The sequence below is a fragment of the Neodiprion fabricii genome, chromosome 1 (genome assembly GCF_021155785.1).
Source record: "Neodiprion fabricii isolate iyNeoFabr1 chromosome 1, iyNeoFabr1.1, whole genome shotgun sequence".
In the NCBI taxonomy this organism is placed as follows: domain Eukaryota; kingdom Metazoa; phylum Arthropoda; class Insecta; order Hymenoptera; family Diprionidae; genus Neodiprion; species Neodiprion fabricii.
Genome location: NC_060239.1, coordinates 1,099,083 through 1,123,102, shown reverse-complemented (window position 1 = coordinate 1,123,102; position 24,020 = coordinate 1,099,083). Strand labels below are relative to the sequence as shown.

At 41.3% G+C, this 24,020-nt stretch overlaps 1 protein-coding gene across 5 annotated transcripts; it reads right to left on the bottom strand.

The window, feature by feature from the left end:
- Positions 1-88: 88 nt before the first annotated feature.
- LOC124185889 lies at positions 89-23,472 on the bottom strand. Of its 5 annotated transcripts, none has more exons than XM_046577133.1 (12): positions 22,900-23,468; positions 14,736-14,758; positions 14,080-14,162; positions 12,549-12,921; positions 12,134-12,468; positions 11,827-12,044; positions 11,363-11,556; positions 10,221-10,346; positions 9,400-9,456; positions 9,105-9,230; positions 3,305-6,208; positions 89-548 (listed from the first exon to the last, which is right to left on the bottom strand). In XM_046577133.1, the coding sequence occupies exons 1-11, from the start codon at positions 22,911-22,913 to the stop codon at positions 3,444-3,446; spliced, it is 4,314 nt and encodes a 1,437-aa protein (XP_046433089.1). In that variant the 5' UTR covers positions 22,914-23,468; the 3' UTR covers positions 89-548; positions 3,305-3,443. The 5 variants fall into 5 exon arrangements, with proteins under 5 accessions (XP_046433089.1, XP_046433099.1, XP_046433100.1 ...); XM_046577143.1 differs by having other exon boundaries at positions 3,335-6,208; XM_046577144.1 differs by lacking the exon at positions 22,900-23,468 and adding an exon at positions 15,421-16,296.
- Positions 23,473-24,020: the final 548 nt, after the last annotated feature.

Genomic DNA, 24,020 nt, shown 5'->3' with positions numbered 1-24,020 from the left:
TCACATTATAGAAATTATACGACCATTCGTGCAACTGTTTTCTCACGACCTTTGCGCGCGGTGTTTTTCTGATGATTTCTCTTTTTTCTCTGGTTACTTTCGAAAATTCTTCTCCTTCATCTCTGACCGTTTTTAAATACATTTACCACCGTATGATTTATGATGTATGCACTTGTTGATTGAGAATATTAAAAATTACAAAATATAAGAATTTCGCGAAACGATATAGTATAATTATGTATTATATATACACACTGCGAAATTTCGAGGCAGAGGTTAAATTGTGATGATGATTAATATTATTATTCTTTATTATAAATATCGCGGATTATTATTATTTTTTTCCTTAAAAAATGAAAATAAGAAGAAGAAGAAGAAGAAGAAGCAAAGAGATGTAAGAAAAAAATTGTTATTTATCCTTGCCTTTCTTACTTTCTTGGGTTTTTCTTTTGTTTAAATTTAACAATTAAATAAAAACACACTAGCAACGCCACATTTACGATAAGTAATTATCTCCGCGCCAGTTTAGTAATCAGTTTGGTCTGGACCTGAAAATAAAAGAAAGGAAACGAATTATTAGGGCCGTACATCACGTGTCATCGTTATAGGTACAAAACGAAAACGAAAAAGAAACTTTAAAAATTTCCTAAGATTTTGTTTAATTTCTAAGCCAGTCAATCGGATCGATTAATCCGCCCATCAATCAGGCCAAAATATACTTTCGGATTTATAATAAAGGTTGTAGTACAAGTTGTTCAATTAAATTGGATTTTAGATTAGACAATTTTTTAAGAACAATATTTTTCATCTAAGAATCATATCGACCGTATGCTAATTATCTGTGATTGAATGCGTTAATAATAATAATAATAATAATAATGAATAAAACTACAATAACAACAACTACAACTACAACTACAACTACAACTACAACTACACAGCAATAACAACAAAAACGAGCGTTCAATTATTGCGAAGCGGTTTTTAGAGAAAGTAAAGTTTATAATAAAATTCCGGCAGACCGGACTTGGTTTGGTAAAACGATCGGTATCGTAAACGTGAGAATCGGGGTATATTGTCTGTACGCATATGTAGGTATAACGGGAATCAAAATTACACATCGGTCGAGACAGAGTGTGTCGTCGAAAAGGATTATTGCAAAGCATTTTCGGGATGAGAAAAAAATGAAAAGAGAGAGAGAGAGAGAGAGAAAAAGAAAACAACACAACCGACGTAGGAATATTCGCTAAACTCGAAAAGCATCGAGAAGTAATTTCAGTCCGAAGATATGTAACACGGAACAGTTATAAATACCATACGGTGACCCTTATATGTCAGTCTCTGACAATAAATATACATACACAATTCACGTATATCGTACAGTACTCGTATATCCAATACTGTTACAAAAAAACAAGAAAATTACTAACGAGCTTTTCACGGTTATAGGTAGGTACGAGACAACGATTAATCATTAGCACATTTATCCATGATTATTGACGATTAAAGCAAAAGCGGGCGGTTAAACATGTTGAAAAGTAAAAAAAAAAAACAAATTTTACACACCGACGATGCCCGAGTGAGATAAATGATGAGAGAATAAAATCGTTTGTGAAAAAAAAAAAATGCGTGTCTTGCTATTTGTCAATTATCATTATTATCACAAGCGAAAACGGAGACGTCAAAGAAAAACGACGTATAATATAAACATGCCCACCCAACTATTATTTAAGCTACTACATCGATCCAGCATCGAGTTATTATACGGTATACGTATACGTGTATATTGTATTACAGTGTACATAGGCGCATAAAATTATAACAGCGTACTGCGTTCGTAAATCGTATAGTTCGTTTCATGTTAGTAAATGATTTAACAGTGTGATGTTATATTTTTGTAAAAAAAAAAAATAAAATTACTTCACGATGATGTAATATGTTACATGTGTGCGTGTCTGCGCTACAAGCGTTTATTTATTATTAACTCGCTCGTCTCTGCATCAGACCGGTGAAACACAATATCAGCGAAAACAATACTGTGCATGAGTGATGATAACGATGATAGTGAAAAGAATATAATATAAAGCGGTGACGTTTTGTCTGTTTTCGGTATATTTTCGTATAGACAATTAGAACGTTAGACAACAGTGTGAATAAGTGTGCATATTAAGGACGATTATTCATCATGATCACAATTTCTTCATTTTTATCACGAATCTTGGGTGTCTTATGACGTACTTTAATTAATACAGCAGTGGCCGTTGCATATTGCTACCGATAATGATTGTATGATCAGGCAATAGGTACGAAGGTACGTACATTGCTTCACCACTGATCTGAACAATAATCTGTTAATTAATAAGCCGCGATCAGTTTGTATGTTTTGAAGATTTGAACGACGGACTCTCAATTGCACATCGTTGGGTTTGCATGTCTATACTATGTATTAAAAGGGGGATAAAGGTGTGTGTGTGTGTGTGTGTATATATATATATACACATTAGGGTGGCTCGTTTAAAAAAAAAAAATTTTCTCCAGGCGTTAATCGAACAATTTGTGACAAATACTGAAAAAAAATTATCGTAAAGCCTGGAGGAGTTAGGAAAATATTTCGGGGTCGCTACCGATTATTGTAATATTTTTTATTTATTTTTATATCTAGACCTTACGGACTTACTATTAGTTCATTTTTTTCGTATCGTGGTCCAATTAATCATTGTTCATAAAAATTAATACTGAAAACGAAATCGGGACATTAAGGTGATGCGATGCTCCTCTTTCGGTAACAAAAACTGTTATCCAAATTTCTCCGAGAAGATTAATCTTTCGGATAAAAGACGAGAGCAGCCAACCGCGGAATCGTTAGGCGCAGTTTGTCGTTGATTGATGAACGATTGATTGGACCGAGATACGAAAAAAATGTACCAATATATACATACAAGTTTGTGAGGCGTAGACATGAGAATCAATAAAAAGTATTCCAATAATTAGTAGCGACCATTAAATATTTTCCTGCCTCCTCCAGGCTTTACGACAATCTTTTTTTCAATATGTATCACAAATTGTTCGAGTGGCACCTTAGAAAAAAATTTATTTCAAACGAACCGCTCTAATATACACACACATATATATATACGAGAATATGAGAAATAATCATATGGATAGATACACGTATAACGGCAACAAGAGGTGCAGCGTGATAATTCTTATAAATTTTTCCTTCAAATAATAGGTATATAATAATATATCCTGAGGTGTGTACATAATATTAGATTAAAAAATAAATATAAAAAATAATATGTACCGATAGATAAAAAAAACACGTGGCCTGTACCTTCTGGGCACGATTTAAGCCCAGCCCTGCGAAACTAGACAAAACTTGGAACGCTCCTCAGTGGTTGCGGATGAATTGGCCTAACTTCACTCGGCCTGCGGCCGGGCCATCAGCAGTGGCCGTTTTTCAACGAGGATGTCGTGGAGAGGAAAGGAATGGACGAAGCGGCGGTGACGAGGTTCCGGGGCGACTGGATCTGCAGCGCCTGCGGGACATTTTTCGAGCTCTTGATCCTCGGACAGAGAACGTTTATCCTGTGAGTCTTGCTCTGCGAGATGGCGAACCCGTTGTCGAGTTTCTTCAGCTTCTTGAACGCGATCGAGGGCAGAATATCGTAGTCGAACTCGACCGGAGAGACGACCTTCTTCCACGTCTGGAAGTAGGGGTCGTCGGTCGGCGGGGGCTTGTCGACGACCGGAAACATTCCGTAGCCGAGAGCCTCGCCGATCACGTCGACGCACTCGTTCGGCGTCGTCACCGAGCTGCTGTTCTCCGATTCCAAGGACCTCCCCTCGTGTATCCTCCTCCACGAGTGTTCGCACAGCGGCGAATAGTCGGGAGAAGTTATCCCGCTCGAGTAGTTCGAGTAGTAGTTCTCGTCGTAGTTGAAGACGTTCGTCTTCAGGGGAAGACTGAGGTGTTCTCGCCTCGCCGGCGAGTAACACTCCTCCGAGGAGTCCTCCTCGGCGAGTATCGCGTCGTCGTTGAGAAGCTTGAAGAGCCTCGAGTGGGTCTGGGTCCTCTGGTACTTGTTCATCCTCCTGATCGAGGCGCACTCGGAGTCGGTGTCGCCCTCGGAAATGAGCCTGCTCATGTCGGAGGTCACGCCGCTGTCCTCGTCGTCCGTTTCCTCCCGCGAATTCTGCACCGTGAGCAGCCGCTGTTTCGCCATCGCGCTGCGGGAGTTCCCGTCCTGCTGTTCAACCTTCTCCGAATCCGCCTCCTCGACCAAATCCCGCACGGCGCGCACCTTCTTCACGGCGAACTCGGTCCGCACGGAATCGCGCTCCTTGATCCTGAGGCTCTTCTGTTCTATGGTCTCCTTGTGAACGTTGTCCTCCTCGATCGCCGCCGTCGACGTCGTCTCCTCGAACTCGGCGTCGAATCCGCACCCGGCCGAGTTGCTCGTCAGATTCCTGACCGTGTATTCCCTCTCGGTGTCCTCCCTGGGTTCCTCGCTCTGAACGACGGTCTCGAGGTCCTTGACCGCCTCGAGGTCGAGGTCCTTCTTCCACACGTGCCTCGTGACGTCGGTTTTCTTCCTGCGTATCGTGAGCTCGGTCTCGACGTTGTCGTTGCAGTCGACCCTCTTGCAATCAGCCTCGCCCTCGACGTTCGCCTTCCCATCCATCTCGACGGCGGTGACGGACTCGTCGCTCGTTTCCCGAAGATCGATCCTCGTCTGTTCGTCGACGAGAGTGAACTCGGTGTCGAAGGATTCGTTCTGCGACTCCTTCTGCTTCTTGAGGGTGAAGTCGACCGAGGTGGTGTCGCTCTTCTTTATCGTCAAGTTAACGTGAACGTCGTTGCTCTCGTCGGGCTCGCTCCGCGACCTCGATATCCACTCCTGTGAATCCCCCGTTCTCCCGGACTTTACCGTCACCCCGTCGCCGACGACGACGGTCGTCACGTCCTCGTTGTTCTCCGACACCGAGAACTTGAACCTCAGAGGAAGACTGACGCTGATCGTTGTGCTGTCGGTGTCGTCGGGAGGCTCGTCGTTCGCCGCCTCCTCGACGCTCTCGAGCTTTCTCGACTCGCTCTCGGTCTCGGTCTGTTCGAAATCCTCGTATATAACGCTGAGCTGATGAGGGAGTATGCAGTCGTTGTTGAGCGACTCGATCTGGTACTCGTCGTCGGCGTCCGAGTCGCAGTCGCTGCAGCTGAGCTTGTCCGACGAGAGTCTCGACGACGAGTGTTCGAAACCGTCCTCGGATATCGTCGTCGCCGACAGCGATTGTAGGCAGTCTTTTTCCTGCGACGGTGACTTGACCGTTTCCTTCGTCATCGGCTCGTTGGTGTAGGCCAGGTACTCGGACTCGGACCCGCTGTCGGAGCTGGTCGACGAGGTCGTCGAACCGGAGTCCTCGGAGTCCTCCGAGTTCTCGGAATCGCTGGAATCGCTCTCGGAGTCCTCGTTGCCCGTTTCGCGAGCACACCCCGAAGCGTCCTTGTCGGCGCCTCGACGTCCGACGGGTTTCAAAGACGTACTCTCGCGGTGGTTCGTAGGTCTGCTCTTGGCGCAGGTCCACTTCGGTACCGTCAGGTACTCGAGTTCCTTCCTCTCGGCTTTCCCTCCCTTCGTCAACTTCGCTTCCGACCGATCCTCGGCCGTTTCCTCGACTCCGTCGCGGTAGCTCAAATCTGCGTTGTAAGTCTGCGGACGGCAGTTCGCGCTGCCCGCCGAGTAAACCTGGGGCATCGGCATGTAGCCGTGAACAGCGTAAGCTCGACGATCAACTGGAGGCTGACAATGAGCCTGAGCTTGGACTTGGACTTGGCTCGTTTCTGCGTCCGCCTGACCTTCGGCGTGACCTTGATTAGCGTAACTCTGCGCGTAAGCCTGGGCGTAGTTTTGATCGTAGATCGCCGGGTGAAAGTAGGCGTAAGAGTTCCCGTCCGCCCCGTAACCGCAATAAGCGTACGGATTGTATGCTACGTTAATGGGTTGCATGGGATTGTTGGTTGTGGCGTTTTGCGGCGAGGGTGGCGGCGGGGGCGTCGCGTACTGGACGGGGTAGTATCCCCACCAGCCACCCTCGGGGTTCCAGTAGGGCGAGGGACAGTTTGGGAAAAATAAACCGGATTGCTGATTGCCCGTTACGCTATTCTCTGTTCGAGAGGTGAAATCTTGTTGGCGATTTTCTTGCGGAGCTACAACAAACAGCATATTGCATACAGACAAAAATCAACTCCATTTCGTTATTGGTGGATGTTTGTTTTTTTTTTTTTTTTTTTTTTTTTTTTTTTTTTTTTTTGGTTTTTTGATTTTTTTTCTTTGCTTTTTTTAATGCTCTTTGCGACTTTTTCGTTTTTTTCGTTCGCTTCTGCTTTTTTTTTTTGTAACTTTTTTTTTTTACTTTTGTTTTTTGTTTTCTTCCCTTTTCTATTCTTGCCTCTGACTTCTGACAGTGCTACTGCGTGTATATAATATAGTATATACACAGTGTACACTTATCAGCATTCGTTAGTACCGACATTATACATATATGTATGTATATGTGTCCTTTTAACGAGCAATCACCAGCCTTATTACGCGCTACAGTAATATGAATTTAATCAACGATTCTCGCGACACTTTAACGCTAAAGTAATATATTATGTAAACGGTATATATTTTATGCTGATTAAATTTTTCACAGTTGAAAAACAAAAAAGAATCCAACATTATTGTACAAGAAATTATGTTCAATCCTGTGTTCAAAGGAAAATATATATTGTATACAATACGCGGCACGATAATTAGTTCTAGGTTTATAGTAGGTGTATGATGTATATAAGACTAAGGTATATATAAGACTAGATCGATGCAGTGATGGAAGGGGAACAAAAAAATTGATATGATAAGTTCGAGTTGCATAGGTATTGTTACGATTGTTCTATTTAAAAATTATTTTTTTAAAAATATATCATACATACTCATACACACGCCAACTGCAGTACGCTATATATAACCGTATAGATTAAATTTTATCGATACACATAATGATACCCAATTCTTTGAACATTTTGAAATTTCCAGTGATTACGAAATTCTTATATTTTTCCACATCCCAACGAAATAAATTTTCCAGTCAACCAGCAATGTGTATATGTATATAATATATATAAATATATATACGTAGTCATGCGAGACGCTTGCAAAATTATTATTATTATTATTATTATTATTATTTTATTATTATTATTATTATCATTATATGATTATTATTTTAAACTGCAAAAAAGTATATAAGTATGTATGGTCAGAAAAGAAAAGAAATATATATAATATATATATATGGTATAAACGAACGACATGCAACATTCTTATAATATCAAGAATTCTCAAGTCAGTTTTGTAAGATGCCGCAATGATTACGTAATCACGTTCAACGAGTTAAGTTTTACGTACTAACAAGTATCGTGTAATGTATGTATGCATATGATGTATAGGTATGCGTATATGACAGATATGAATATTATATTTCACGTGCGAAAGAGGACGTTGCATCAAAATCCAAAAGCTCGACGGTGATAAATTTACTATTGCATAATGATATAATTTTTATGAACCAGCAATGAGGGAAGTATCGTGTGAGAAATATACAGATATATTAGATATATGGTATAAGGTATAGAGAAAGAAGCAAAAAAATGGAGAAGAAAAAGAAGAAGGAGAATAGAAAAAAATATATGTCCGTATTGCAATTAACCCCAATCGTATGTGAACCATTTACCATCGCCATCGCCCCGCACTTTTATTTATTCACATTAAACCGGGAGAGAATAAATTTTCTCCTCACAGCGTAGGTAGGGGACTTTGTTGGAGTAAAAATTGTCTTCAAATGCATATCGCGTTGAGAAATCGCATAATGTAACGACTCGTGTTTGGAATGTTGTTTTTGCAACCTACGTGAATATGATATTGAGTTCGATTAAAGAGACGGACGATGAAGAGGAAAATAAAAAAAGAATATATTTATAACGCAATAACGCCGGCATAATTTTCTTGTAACATCACGTACGCGAGTTTATGTTATGTGTGCGTGCCTGCGTTTATTAAAATAAAAAAAATCGAATTACTTTTATCTCAAGTCGGGTGCGAAAATGCTCTGCAAACATATTATTCAACAGTGCGAAGACAAAAATTTTTCAACAATTCGCGATTTTGTATAACGATGTATACTTTAATTCATTTTAGATTGTAATAATAGAGAAAAAATGATAACAATAATTTTGATACTCGAGTATCGCTGAACGATTATTACATGTATATAGGTACTTGTCGTTAATTTCATACTACGTACGATGATTATACATAGAATGTATAATTAGAAGTTATGTCAGTTCAGTAGCAGCGTGTAGTATTATATACGCGAGCAGCTGTTGCTCGATCTCTCACGTCATCAGTTATAATTTATGAAAAATAGGCATATATCTAATTTAATACAGGCGCAGGGGAATTTGTCTGTTTGATTGTTGATCATATTCATTTCGTAATAGATTTCTTTGCATTTCGCTTTCATTTTCTGGATGTTTCTTTCTATTTAATTCCTGTGAACACAGGATCTAAGAAGTGAAAGAAAAACAATGTTCCAATGGCATATTAAAAATGCGCACAACGATCGGTAAATGTGAACTAGACTAAAAAAAAATAAAATTAAAAAATTATATGTGTAGGTATAAAACGTATTATTTCGTTAAAAAGAAAAAAAAAGTGATAAGTTCATATTAGCAAATATGTCATGGAATGATATACATAAACATTGAAGATTAATAAATTATTCATGAGATATGCGGAGAAGCTTGTTTTTTTTTTTTTTTTAAATGTTTGCTTGTTGTTTTTTTCTTTTTATCATTTTCCTTTTTTTTTTTTTTTTTTCTTTAATAGCTGTATAGGCACGTATGTTGTATAAATATATATATATATATATATCAATGTATAATGGCAAGTTTTACGTACGATTGTATTATTATTATTATTATTATTATTATTATTATTATTATCATCATTGTTATTATATATATGAGGATTGATTAAAAAAAAAAATCTCAAACTATCACTCACCAATATTCTCAGGTGACGTCATCGCCTGCAACATCCTGAAGGATCTCGACGGTATCGCGCTCCCCATGTATTTCTTTGGCTCCTGGACCTGCTGCTCGCTTGGCGGCAGGTTAGCCTGAGCTTCTTCTGTACAACGAATAATTATTTTTTGGTACAATGGAAAAAAAAAAAACACACTCATGTGTGTTGGTAATGCTTGTAATAATAATTAAAAAACTTAATATACTTTCGCTATCAAACATTATTTTAGATAAATTAGCTTTTGTAGAAGAAAAAGTAACGTCACATAACTTACCGAAAGATTTTGAATTTCTGTTCTGCTTTTTGTTGATCGCGCTCGATGGACGTGGAGCTGAAAAATGGATCGACTCGGTCATTGAAAGCAGCGAAATAATGCGAAACCAAAATGGGCGAGGAATTTTTAACCTAAGACAATGCGATCAGGCTCAATGCAGTTAATCAAACGCTGCGACTCGATCGCGAGATCGTTCAGAATCCGTCCACACATTTTTTTATTTCCAACAGTCTGGCGCTAGCAGATTTCTCTGGCACAGAACCAGGGTTCGGTTAATCGAGCAATCGAAAAGTCACACCATCGACGTTTTTCATAATCTGTTATAAAAAAACGTCAGTCAAATTTGCGCATGCTCAGGAAAATGCGGCAATTATGTTCGCAAGGTTTAGTAATGTGTACACGATCATTAAGCGAATTATAATTATAGGAACGACTTATAGGGTTAGATTGAATATTCGACTCCAAAGCCGAGAAAAAGAAATGTCTGTAACAGTAATTGAAATGCGATAGAATGCGTATGCGCCAATACTGTTGCGAGTGAGGAAGCGTGTGATAAAAATTGTAGGGATAGGAAAATATGAAATAATATTAGATAAACGTGCGATTCTTAGGATAGAAAATGCACACGGTATATACATGCAGAGAAGAGAACACGATCGTTAAACGTGAATCGATAACGAACTGTGGGATAATACCAAATTATTTGCGGGGAAAAAAACAAACAAACAAAGAAAAGAAAAGATGAGAGATAAAGATCAAACAACAATTCGCGAAGAGGTATAAAAAATTTGAAATATACGTATAGGATGAGTAGTATATACCATTCGAAGTGGACGGTACTTCTCCGGAATCAGTCATTGTCTGAAGAAAACGGAATGCGCGAGACGGAATCGCCGCACCGCGATATCGAGGGTCTTCTTCTTGGTGTAGATACGTTTCGCCGTCCACTATTAAAAGTCACACGTGCGTTTCATGAATTACTGCAGTAATTTTCCGATTTAAAGTTTCAGAATTTTTTATTCTTTTTTATTTTTTATCTTCACCAAACAAAATTACAACACACTGCCAATAATCGTTCGCTAGATACCACTGTCAAAATTTTAATAAATTTTCAGCAGCGTGCGTCGTGTGGATAGAGAAAAAGAATGAAATAAAAGATAAGTTAGATCGAGATATAGATGGAGAGAGAAGGTGAGAGAGAGTGAGTGGGAATAGTGTCAAAATGAATTTTAACCATAATTTCGTAACACCGTAATTAATATCGACATTGTATTAGGCATGAGGTATTAAATTGCGAGATTGTATTAGATTCCATCGCCTGTATAACCGCACGAACATGGATACAAGTAGGTGATGTTATATAAGGTAAACCGCAGAGAAGCGGTAATCTTGAATATGGACGGATTTTGTGGTCGGAAGTAAAACTGCTTTGCACACTGGCGAAATTACGTCGGTGAGATTATTGATCAGAGTTCTAATTATCACACTGTTCAACAAAAAGTAACGGAATGTTTGTTTCTTGACCTGATCTTTTTCCGTCAATTTTGGTATTTGAGAACGTGCAATTAACGAATAAAATCATAATTATATTAGATTGGCTCCAGTTTTTACGCTGCTGTAGTGTTGTTAACAGAGGGATGATTTCTCGTATAATCATGATTTTATTCGTTAATTCTTCATTCTGAAACATGAAAATTGAAAAATCAGGAAAACAAAAAAAAAAACTTCTTCCCTTTTTGTTAACCTGTGTGGTATTTTTTTTTTTTTTTTTATCAACTTCGGATGTCAAAAAGAAAATAAAATCGAATTTTTCATCCAAGCGTTGCTTCTTTGAGTCATACATGAAAATGTCGGTGAAATAAATAATCGTCAAGGATACGTATCGATGGTATAATTAGACGAAATTGTATAACACGGCAAGGACGAAACGTTATCCCTGAGAACGTACGAAATGCGACATTACCTTGCTCCTTGAATTTGTTCATCAGGACTTTGTCGTCTTCGGTAAGTTGGAGTTTCCGTATTTGTTCTGAATTACCATCAACGTCGGTGTCGGAATCGGTGTCGGTTATCTTCTGGAGGACTCGGAACGATCTCGACTGCACGGGGCCGGGTTCTTGCTGATTTGCCACCCCCGGTGGACCTCTCTGAATTACCCTGAGATCCAATAGCGTAAGCGGTTAAAGACGCGTCGAAAAATCTGTCGTCGATCGTCGTTTAATCCTTTCAGTCGCAGAAGCAACCATAATGGCGCCCATTTATTGTTTTCTTCCTTTATGTCATTTCTTTCATATTAAATAAATATTCACATACACCTCGTTCAATTTTGATAATTCACCCCATTTTAGGTGTCGTTTTTAGGTTTGCGAAATTTATTACCCTAGATTCGCATGTCAGCGTGGAAAACATGCTCGAGTTTTTACTCACACTTTCGGTCCGTGAACCTCGACAGGTATCGTCCGCCCCTGAGACTGATTATCGTCGTCAACCATGATCGGTATAATGCGAGTTCCTCCCTGCTGCGGAATCTGTTGCTGCTGTTGGGCCTGAGGCTGTCCCCATCTCTGCTGCTGATTCGGCGGTTGTTTCAGCTGATGATGCCCGGGTTCGTTTTTCACCGAAAACACAGAGGGTCTGTCCTCGATCTGCGAGTATCAGATACGGACGGATTGCATAAGTAAAAGAGGGTCAAAGAGCGGACGGAGATACGGAGACATTTCGCGTCGACACTCACGCGTATCGGAATAACGCGATCCTGCTGCCGGGGCTGAGAGGCCGGGACTTGTCTCTGGGCGAACTGAGGCTGAGGGTTCGAGGGTGGCGGGCTTTGCTGGGTTACCGGAGAAGCGATCGAGCTCTCGATCGTCACCTCGATCGGCTTGTTGGCGTTGGCTCGCTTCGCCCACTCCGGCAGATCCTCCTGCTGCTTCGGTTTGTTCTGGAGCCAAGGGGTCGGCGCCTTGGCCAGAGTGACCTGAGGCGGCGACGTCGGGGTCTGGGGCGAGGAGGGTAGGCTGGGAACGATAGTGATCGGGGTCACCTTGCCCTCGTTTCGACCGTTGTTCGATGCTGCAAGGACATTCGGCAAGGATGAAGAAACGAAGAGAACCAAGAATAAGAAAGAGAATAAAAACGACGCGACGTCTCACCGTTTGAAGGGACGCGATTTACGTGGGTGCTCGCCGGAGTCCTGTTGACCGTCGACGGCTGCGTCGGGATGTTGGCGGGAAATACGGGAACGGCGACCTGGGGCTGAACGTAGAGATTGGGCCCGGCTGACGGGGTCGTCGGTTTCGGTTCGAGGGCTGATTTCGGGGGCCCCTCGATCCCCTCGTCGTTCGCGTTCTTAGCGACGCGTCTCGCCATCCTGGGACTTCGGATTTGCGAGAGGTCGAGTTTCCCACCCATGCCCGGTGTGTAGGTGAAAGGTTTCTTGTCTTTGGTCATCATCGCGTTTTGAATCGCGGCCGGCGGTTCGTACGCGTCGTTGCTGTTGTTCTGTGGTCTCCTCGGTCTCGGTGCCTGCGATTTGTTATTATTGTTTTGTTCTTTTTTCGATGATCGTGCGATTGTTTAAAATATAATTCAGCAAACGACAACGGGATAATAATAATAATATTATTAATAATAATACGACAGTCGAAATCGAACGTACGGCGGTTTTGCAGCAATTAATTCCGAGGGCGTGGTAACCGATGGAAAAAGTCATTTTTCGAAAAGTTCGGTAATTTTTTCATTAACTATAATCGGGCATGTTACAGTTGATATAATATAATCGGAGATTCAAATTCCTGATGCGCGGTTTTCGCGTGTAAAATTGAATGGAATCACGTGACGTAAAAGGTGAGAGATAACGATAGTTGCGGACACATAAAACGCGCGATTTCGCTATCGGGTTTCGTCTCAACTTTCAAGCAGTTCCCGTAGGCTGTGCGATATATATACAAGACGTACAACCTCAGCAATAAACCGAGGCGAAAAGAATCCGCCGGTTTATAAACGAAACGCACCGTGTAATTATTCATCTTTTTTATACCCCGCTTCTGTTCGCGTATTTGCTTCGCTTCTTGCAGTAATAAATGGAAAAGGAGAAAAGAAAATAAAAAAGAAAAAATGAAAAAAACTAACATCAGAATGAAAGAAAATAAAAATAACACATAAAGATTATAATATTTTTCAATCACAAAGCAGGCCTGTCGACGTTTTACGGCTATTATTACTCTTGCGGTTTATACACCGCCGCTTTGCTACTGGACCAATGTCTGCAATAATCAAGGAACACGGTTCGGTGACTCATTGGAAACTCCGAATGGTTTTTTTTTTTACCATAATTTATACGTACATCGTGTATAAACGCGTTACAGATATATAAGTGCATTATACAGCTGACACGAGTTTGACAGGAAAAAACTCACCATTGCTGACATCGGAAAGAGGCTGCGTGCGTGCGAAAGAGATTAATTAACGAACGTGATTGAAGAGACTCAAAGAGAATTGAAGACGGTTGAGAAATCGAACGGCTCGACTTCTCGTCTACGTATCTATAATCTCAATATCGTTTCACCGAAAACTTTAACCGTCGACAAAAGGATCTTTGATTGGTCCCGCAACCAGATTTTATCTCCTCGCAAACTCGGTGATGCCAGAGACGCGACTGGAGCTCCAGAATTTCGATCTTACCTCTGCGGTGTTGATCCTTAAGGCTGGCGCTTGTCCAGGAACTGGTGGGGGTGGCGGAGGCGGGGGTGGGGCAGGAGAGAATCCTGAAATTTAGATAGACAGATGAGAAAAAAAAAAAAACGGAAAGAAGAAAAGAAATTGCATCCGATCTATCACGCGTAACGTTTTCCGTGTCATTTTGACCAACAACAAGTGCAGAAAGCAGAAGCAAATTTCTGTGTAGCATTACGCGGAGGCGTGGAATAATGTACTTGGTAGTAAATTGACATATGTAAGAACACGCCGCGTGTTACAAGTGCAAGTTAAACCTGGCGGACAGCTCATTGAGAATCCGATGACGGGTGTAAGAAGTCGTCGCCACTTTAACCATCGATACTATAAATATAGCCGTAAACAAGTGGCTCGGGTGTCTAAAGACTTTCTAACGATTCGACGTGCCATTACGGTTTCGAGAAATCCGGGATTGGGCATATCGGACCGGAAATTCCAAGATCGAAGGCATCTGTTTTGGTCGGTTTTTCAATCTGCTTCTGCTCTCACCTTCGTCTCCTTTGTTTCACGCAGGTTTGAATCAGAGGATTAGAAGGAGTTGACAAAATTATTGCTGCCCGATTGGCGAACTTGCTTTCGAGAAGATAATTTGGAATTATTCTTACCTGTTGGCGCAGAGTCTGGATTCCTGTAAGAAGAGAAGAAAACAACAATTACTAAAGTGGAAAACCGAAGAGCACTTACAACGCTGGTCGGGAAAATTTTGTAACAAGTAAGGTGGTTACTAAGTTTTAAATACCTATAATCTACCCTCGTTATAAAACAGTATTTTTATTTCGATTCGATCAGATCTAGTTTTTGTGTTACAGCTACTATTATACCAGTAAAATTGAACATTTGTCGTTTTGACTTACCTTTTTCATTCGGGGTGTTTTGTTACTTACTATAAATACCAGCTGATCAGTTTCCAATAAATAACAAAACACCCTGAATCAAAAAAGGCAAGTCGAAACGAAAAACATTCAATTTTAATGGTACAACTGTAGCTGTAACACATATGAAATATTCTAAAATCAATTCCGTAATACCAAACCTTGTTCCTAACATAATCAGTTCAAAGTTTTCATGATACACCAAAAAAAAAGTGAACATTTGTTTACCAATTTAATTAAAGGAATATAAATAAGGGACATAAATATCTCAGGATATCGATAAGACGAGTAAAAGTTCGTCGATACACGATGCGAAGCGAACGATGAGTGTTTTTCTGGATTCCTTTATCCCATCCCTACATTCTAACGAACAAAACGTTGAAATTCCCGTACCTTTATCAGCGGGGAAAATACGTACATGATAATAAAGAGAGCCGAATGCCGCGGCGTTATGTCACCGGCTGGAAATATTGGCGTCAGTTTATCGAAGACACAGAACTCGAGGAATGCTAATTGAAATTGCACCGATGCCCTCGAGTCGAGCTACGTCAACGTCGCTGTTTCGAATGTTGTACCCAACTTATCGTGCATATTCTCGAACATTTTTCAACGGATAAGGATTTGTCTTCCAAACAATCCGCAACGACAGCCAGGTTCTTACACGTACAGGCGGACAATGTTTATCGTTACAATATATCTCTTTATCTTTCTCTTTCTCTCCTCGAGTCTTCGAGGTGACTATAAAAGTGACATAAAGTCTGTGCCTGTATACATCAACAATATCCACACGCGTCATGCATAATTTGTTTTCATCTCCCCCCCCCCCTTTTTTCTTCAATTCATCTCGAGTTTACAGCAAGTACACGGTACAAGTACACGTGCCCGCACGATTGGCTAATATCGAAACCACAGCCACAGGAGTGAAATGATCGATATTTTGCAAGACCGATCACCTCCGAGTATCACGAAGAAAACAGACTTTTTTCCCGAAAATTTTTCCCCAGCTGCAACCGATTCGCAAAAAACGTGACACTTGTGCGATCCACTTTGCACCTTTTACCTCACTTCGCAGTTACATCCAAATAACCCCGAAGTTTATTCTCACAAATGACTTTCACTCGTCGGGTCAGTTATGATCGATGGATCGGACCGATCCTCACGGCGCGTATTCGGAGTTATGATAATTATTCGACGCTCTAATCTCACAGCCGGCACTAAGAAGATATTAGGTTCCGCCTCGACGTCGGTTAACGAACCACCGTTCGCTACAAGTGCCAGCGAGTAACTGGTAACCCATATTTGTTCGGACTCAACCTTCGCTGGTCGAGTGTTTCTGTACATGCGATGTTTTTCCTTTTAGGGATATGTGCAGGCGAGTGAGCTCCGCGTCTTTCGAAGGCCTTGCGATACGCAGACAGACGGACAGACAGACAACACACAGACCACCCCTGTCACCGTTTCTACTACACAAATAAACGTGCAATATATGCTGACTGTATATTCTTCACGTGTATACATTGTACGTGAGTTATACATCGTGCGATATAACATCACGGATAGTAAGTTAAATTCAGAATCACCGCGTTGCGAATGGAGAGATCTCTCCGATCGTGAGTATGAGTCAACTTTTCAGGAAAGTGAGTGCGAGGAAAGAGTACAGAGAGCGGTCCTCGATTGCGTTTCGTACCCACGTGTGTAATTGATTCGCGGAAAAAATTTTGGCCCTCGAGCCAAATTACTCAATTACACGTTCTTACACCTAAATTACACGATTTAGACACCTTTCAGTCACGTAACTTTAAAACCAAATATTTTTGTCTGAATTTTGTTACTCGGAGGTTTTTCGGGTTGTACGAAGTAACAAAGATCGTTTGAAGATTTGTAAGTAAACCGTGTTGAGGCTAGGACATGGAAATTTTTGAGGCGGGACGCCGAGCGTCCCACTGTGACTGAAAGGTTCAAATCGTTCGCACTTTTCCCGTGTCGAATTATTTCCGACTCTTTGACGGATCGTCGAAACGTCTAGAGTAGAAAAAAAAAAAAAAAAACAAGAGATTGATCCTCGCGACGTTCGGTGCGAAAATAAACGCACAGGTTACACCTATTATTATTCATTGCTCCTGAGAATGGCGCAATTATATCGGCAGGCGGTGACCTTGCGTCGATTCTATATTAATTCAACACCCACATCGACATCGCGGCCATCGGCCTTTCGTCGGTCTTCATCCCGGTTCCCCGTCCTCTGATATCTGACGGCTATACACGTTGGGGTGGTTCATTTTTTAACTTTTTTTTTTTTTTGTCTAAGGTGCCACTAGAAGAATTTATGACAAACAGTGAAAAAAAGATTGTCGCAAAACCTGGAGGAGGTAGGAAAATATTTAGAGGTGGCTATAAAGAATAAATAAAAAGTATTACGATAATTGGTACCGACCTCGAAATATTTTCCTACCTCCTCCAGGTCTTACGACAGTCTTTTTTTCAGTATTTGTCACAAATATTTCGAGTGACACCTTGAAAAAAAAAAAAAAAAATAATAATAATAATAATAGTTAAAAAAATAAACCTTCCTAATGTAGGTATTATAAACTTGCGGAAGAAGAAAAGTCTCGTACACCGCGTATTTCTCGTCACTCCTCTCTTCCCTGGTTCTCCCTCCCCGTGGGGGAGTCTCAATAATAATTTTATCTTTGGCTCGCCTCTAGTTTACCTTATCTTAGACCGAGCGCCTAGACGTGCAAGACTGACGGGAAAAGCTCGTCATTGGCCTCGAGCCACGCGAATTGTAGGCGTAGTCCGCGTTAATTGGTTTATACACGGACTATTTATCTTTCTTTTCTTCCTCTTCCTTTTACCATTGCCGAAAATTTCGCCGGGCCTTGATACCGAGATACCGGAAAAACTTTTCTCAATTCTGCCAGTTTTCACCGCACTTGCAATGTAATTTTCGCTGTTGCAACATAGGTTTTTTTTTTTTTTATTTTTCATGCCTTTCATATATTTATCGACACTTTTCTTTGCCGCGTGTTCGGCTATAACGGATGTTGACCATTTCTAAAAAAAAAAATTGCTGCATTGACAAATTGATGCGACACATCTGGATTAACTTGTTTCTTTTTTTTTGGATAGCAATCTGGCATTTTCTGCAATTGAAAATTTGGAATTTCATAGAAACCAAAACTGTCAAGGCACGTTTTGGAAAAAATTTCCAAAAAAAATGAATCCGTCGTTGTCTTTCTGTAATTTCAAATTAAAGACTTTTCGCTTGAAAACCCATAACCCCATCATCGTACCTGTGTACTGGTTGACCATAGTTAAGCGTTATAAATACGAAGCACGTTCAGAGCACGCGGCTCTTGGCTCAAGATCAGCTTCATTTTTAATCTTTCAGTATCGCTAATAGCAATAAATTATCGGGGATGAAAAGGATCGAGACACGAGCTCGGCACCTGTTCGATTGAAAGAGGAGGAACCAGCCGTGATGTCTGGTCGCTAAACCGGTCTATAAATCTTATTCAAAATCGTTGGGACGAAACGATGCGAAATTTAGCCAGAGCGTCGAAAAAATTTTCACCCGTTTCTTCTTCATTCTCTCTCGAACAAACGGAAAGAAATTTCGACAATCATCGTCGTTCGTCATCGCGCAAGAATATGGGTCATTCCATTTCTCGACCAAGATTCCAAGTCCATGTCTCAGATTGGTTTTATCATTTTTTTTCTTTTATGTGGAAGTAGGTGAAAAAAAATGAGACCGCAAATTTTTTCAGAACTTTTCGACCCAGCGTATCCGAAGTAGGATGATTTAAAAACTTGAAAAAAAAACCCACCTTCTAAAATTTGAAGAAGTTCAGCCAAGTCTTATAGAATATAACGAAATTTTTGACACTCATTACAAGATGGAGATGTCGTAACTTCAAAAGATAAATAAGAAAGATAAAACATAAACATTATTATTATGGGATTACATTTTTTTACATAAGAATGATCATAAAGCTCGTTATAATATGGGCCGAAAAATGTCTATTCAGAGATATTGCAAAGAGCTGTTACGTCCATTCTTATGTCAAAAATGCAATCCAATAATAATAATTTTATTTTCTTGTTTTCCTTATTCATTTATGGTAGTTAAAAAATCTCCATCTTCCGACAGGTATCAAAAATGTTGTTATATTTTACAAGATTTGTCTGAATTTTCTCAGACTTAGGAGGGTGGGTTTTTCTCAAGTTTTTAATTCGTCTTCAGATAAGCTGCATCGAAATATTCTTAAAAATAATTTCAACTGCGTTCTTCGTCACCTACTTTCGTAAAAAAAATCGTAAAGCCAATCCGAGACGTCGAGTTGGAATCTTGATCGAGACGTCACGGAATGCCCCATATACCTACATAAAAATTATTCGCATGCAACGCGTTCAACAATTTCTATGAGTCCCTTCCCCTCTTTCGGCTTCCCTCGTCATCGTCTATAATCGGCGTCGCCGACTTTCGAGCACTTTTAACTAAATCTCACAAGTCGGTCACGATCTGTTCCGGCAGATCCGTGACGTGTGTACATTTTGCAGACGGTCTCTGGTCACGCGCCGCTCTTTCTTCTCCTGTTCTTCGTCGTCAGCTCTTATCTGTACTAACATGGAATCAGAAGACTGTATTCGGACAGGTGAGGAATAAAATTTCCACTCGGGTGTTTTGAACCCGTGATAAAACAAAAAAAAAAAAAAAACACGGGATAACAGGGCGTCATACACACGGGGATTTTTCTACACGTGGCAAGCATCCTCGGATCCAATGAAAATTGGCACCGCTCGCCTGTTTACAGTTTAGAATAACACAATCGTAACGATATCAACGACGGTACAGAATATAGATGAATATTGTAAAAAAGTATGGAAATAAATGTACAACTTTTCAACTCTTTCTCTTTCTACCATGTGAAATATTCTGTTTATAATCGTGGGTATAATTTATACGCCACGTACGATCAGGAACGATGCGTTACGAGAGTTTCAGCTCTTCATCGCCGCGCTTCGAAAGCAGTTTCGGATTATTCTCTTTAGATCGATAAGCCGCAGCGGGCAGTTCGATACCTGGGCGTGTAATTATACGGCGATCGATATATAATTTTACACGAAAGATATACGTGTTTGAACAGCGACGAGAAGACGGTCGCGGTTTCGTTTCGGGATCCCAGCCAAGATGCTGATGCCTCTATAGCTATAAGAAATGTATTTAGGTAGACGCGCAAAGCGTGGTTAATTTTAACTCCGGCTGACCTGCGCGTTACCACCGAGTATAAAATGCTTCCGATTATTTTATTTTTAGGCGATGCCTCTATACTATACTCAACGCGAGATTTCACCCCCCCTTCGAGCATAGAAATGCTTTCCATCTCTCCCTCCTTCCCTCCCTTCATCCACTAATTAACTTACTCGTTCGTATTCACTTATCTCTACAAATTCGATCTATATCCCCCCTTGCCCCCGATAGGTCATTACACCTCGGTCGATCGGCCGAGCGGTTAATAACGAAACAATAAGTTTCGTCCTTCCTGCACTTTGACGAGCCTCCGACGAATGTGCACAATTAATTATAATTATTAAAGTCACCACCTGCGGTGAGACGGATTTTGAAAATAGACCAATTTCTATTCGAGCAGCCGGCCGGCAGCACGTGGCAAGAAACCGTATTTCTTGCAGGCACATGCATGCAGCAGCCGCCAACGTTCGCGAGTTAGTTTAAGGTGTCATTGACGCGTCCCGGGAGATCTCGTGCCGAACGAATGAAAATTCAAGTTTCGCCGAAAGGAGAAGAATTCGAAGGGGATTCTTAACCCGCGGGAAACGGAGGGCAACGAACCAGCCGTTTAATTCTAATCCCGGATTGTATTGTTCGACAAACCATTCGCCGATCCAGTTTACACGGGAGTATATAAGTCGGATAATATTTTTAGCCCGCTTATAACGCAACAAAAACGCTGCAGTTGCAGCGCTGCAAAGAGAGAGACAGACGGATAGAGAAATGCGCAGAGGGAAATTTCTCGGACCAGTTTCTTCATTTACTTGCTAGCCTAAAAATTCCCCCCCTCTAATTCGGCGTACATTTTCCGACGTTCGTTTTCCGCCGCTCCTCCTCGCCGCGTTGTTTTCTTTATTTTCTCACCAATCTTCTCCGCTTTTCTGGGCTACCGCGGAACTGGGTCAAAGCTTAACGTCTAGTATTTCTGTGCAGGGGTCGGCTTGCCGTCCCACGCGAGTCCTACAAGGTGTATCCTTGTGCGTTTCGACCGCTCGCATGCGACACCGAAGACCGCTTATCGATAAATCGGTAGGTAGAATCCCACCAGCGAATTGTCACCGTTTATCTTTATCGTCGAGGGCGGGTTAATTTTGTACCAGCAAATTACCCATTAGCTTCTTTCACCGTTAAATCATTCCGTCGATTATATTATCGAGCGATCCGAATATATTCCGTTCCCATCGTTTTCCCTCAATATACGATATCTCACGTTTACTCTTATTTTAAGAAACACGTTGGTTACTCTATCTCTCGATCGCGTTTGTATATTGGTAACGATATATTCGCATTTTACACGAAAACCGCACCCACGCCTTGCCGTTTTTCCGCTTTCGAATCGCCGACGAGGGATCGCACACACGGAGTTGGGTATTACTATTTTATAACCCTTCAACGGCCAAGTTTCCTTCCTCGTGGGCGTTACTGAATAACGTCGAGTTCTTCCTCTCTTTATTCTCATTTTTTTAAATTTTATTTTCTTTTTTTTTTTTCAACCGGTACCACCGGCCAATTCAGTTCTGGTTAAAATTGGTCGATAAAACATAAAACACGATTCAATTACCAGAATTCTCATGCGTACGAATGTTCGAGGTCTTGAAAAATCCTAGGCAATAATAATTGTCTAGTTTTCTTTCTTTGATCTTTCAGCCATCCTCAAAAATCATTCGTTTCTTGGTACCTATACGTTGGACCGATTTACATACCAATCGATATTACAAAATTTGCATATAGCACACCTTATGCAAGCTATCCGTTACGCGTGAGTGAAACGACAACTAGACGAGCTCTTATCTCTTACGATAACCGTAGGTACATAGCAAAACCGGTTGGAGATATAATACGACTTGCGTGTAATAACGCATTGTGTGAAAGCGGCAATAACAACGTCGTTGAAACGAATAAAAGTTGGAATATAATAGAATAGTAAAAATTGCTCGGATATTCAGCAAAGTGCAAGCAGCCTTTCCAAAATTGGATCGGGTACACAAATAGACGAGAGGATGACTAAAATTCGTCCGAGTATAAGGTACATGTGTATCAAAGTTATATGCCGCAAGCGCGAATCACCTCGCGAATACAAATCGAGTTATAATCAGCGGTCCTGCGCACGTTGCGGCGGTTCACGGAATTAAAACACCGGACTGTTATCATTTCCTCCCCCCCTCCGTTTCTCGAAACCACTTCCGGATCCACGTTCAAGCCGCCGTATCGCATAGAGCGCCAGGATTCGTCGAATGTGCAACAACGTGTGAAAAGTGCGCTTGCTTTTCGTATGCCTACTTACCGTGGAGAAAAGTAAAGAAAAACGGTATCAAAAATAAGGTAAGCGTACCAGTCAGCGACGAGTTTAGACCAAATTATTGACCCTTTTATATTTCAAAATTATAAAAACAGACGGCACAAATTGTGAATATCTCGATTACTAAAACCAATTGCTAGAGGGTTGGACACTATAAATTTATTATAGTGAGAACCAAACGTACGCGACCAAAAAAGGTCAGTAATTGGGACAGGGTCGATAACCGGTACGCTCACCTTAGTCGGATAACAATTTTATACTGCAAAAACAAAAAAAAAAAATAAAGTAAGGAAAAGTTTGAAACTCACCCCGCGTAACTCATGGCTGTATCCAACCTCCCGTTTCCTCCTGTCTTATACGTTTTTCGTACGATACACCCGTAGTAGTTTCCCTGGGGTGGTGGGGTGTGTGGGGGGCGGGTGGATGGATCTGCGACTCGATCGGTAAAAATCGTTACTCCGTGTTTATGCGGCGTGTCAAGCCCGCCTGCGTCGTGCTTTCCGTTCGACGAAGCAATCGAGTAAGTCCGATAGTCGGGAGATGGGAAATGCGAGTGCGAAATTCTGGATCGGATGCCGGACACTCGGGATTGCGGGGAAGAGGCGACGCCGACCACGCGTTTGCCGCAACTGGCCTACGGCGTCGTCGACCCTCGGGAATCGGCGCGCGCCTTCTTGGTTCTTCGGCTCTCGCACTTATTTGCTCTCGTTCCCGGTTCCCTCCGCTGCTGCTGATGCTGATGCTGATGCTGATCTCGGCGCGCTTTCGCTGGACCGAGTCGCGGCGCCGAATCACGGGGAAAAGGGGGGCTTCGGGGATATTCGGAACCACTAACGGCTCCTCGCCTCGCTGGCAACCGACCATCTCGCCTACCGTACAAGACAACGACAGCGATTCGAGTGGAACGGCTACGAAACCGGTCGAATTCACTTCCTTTTACACGCGATTCAAAATTTTCGCGCTTCGGATATACATCCGCCAATTTCACCGGCGACGCGGCGTCGCTTTTAGCCGGAAGAATATCCGGAATAAATGTTAAATCAGGAATTCGACGACTCTGGTTGTTCGAATAATTTCAATTTAAGGCATGCGTATCGATTATTGACACGCGTAGACCCAATTATCGACCCGTTTATTTTACAAAATAAATAAATTTTTGCTACGGATCGATGAATGAAACCAACTGTTAGAAGGTTGGACACTGAAAATTTATTTTTTAGTAATTTTAGAACTAAGGATTAAACGGGTACAATCAAAAAAGTCAATAATTGGTACACTTACCTTACCTACAACGTATAGTACAACCAAAGAGAATCAGTTTCAAGAATGTTTTTTCGAACCCCTGCAACTGTTTCGTGAAATATGTCACGTGTATTTTTGTACGAAAGAATAAAATATTGTTTCGAAGCTGTGTAAATAATGTAACTTA

What these genes read in the sequence shown, in the direction of transcription:
- LOC124185889 (XM_046577133.1), bottom strand. An exon ending in ATCGCGTTATTCCGATACGC is followed by an intron (nt 12,045 to 12,133) that starts GTGAGTGTCGAC and finishes TGATACTCGCAG; the next exon opens with ATCGAGGACAGACCCTCTGT. An exon ending in GAACAAATTCAAGGAGCAAG is followed by an intron (nt 10,347 to 11,362) that starts GTAATGTCGCAT and finishes GACTTTTAATAG; the next exon opens with TGGACGGCGAAACGTATCTA.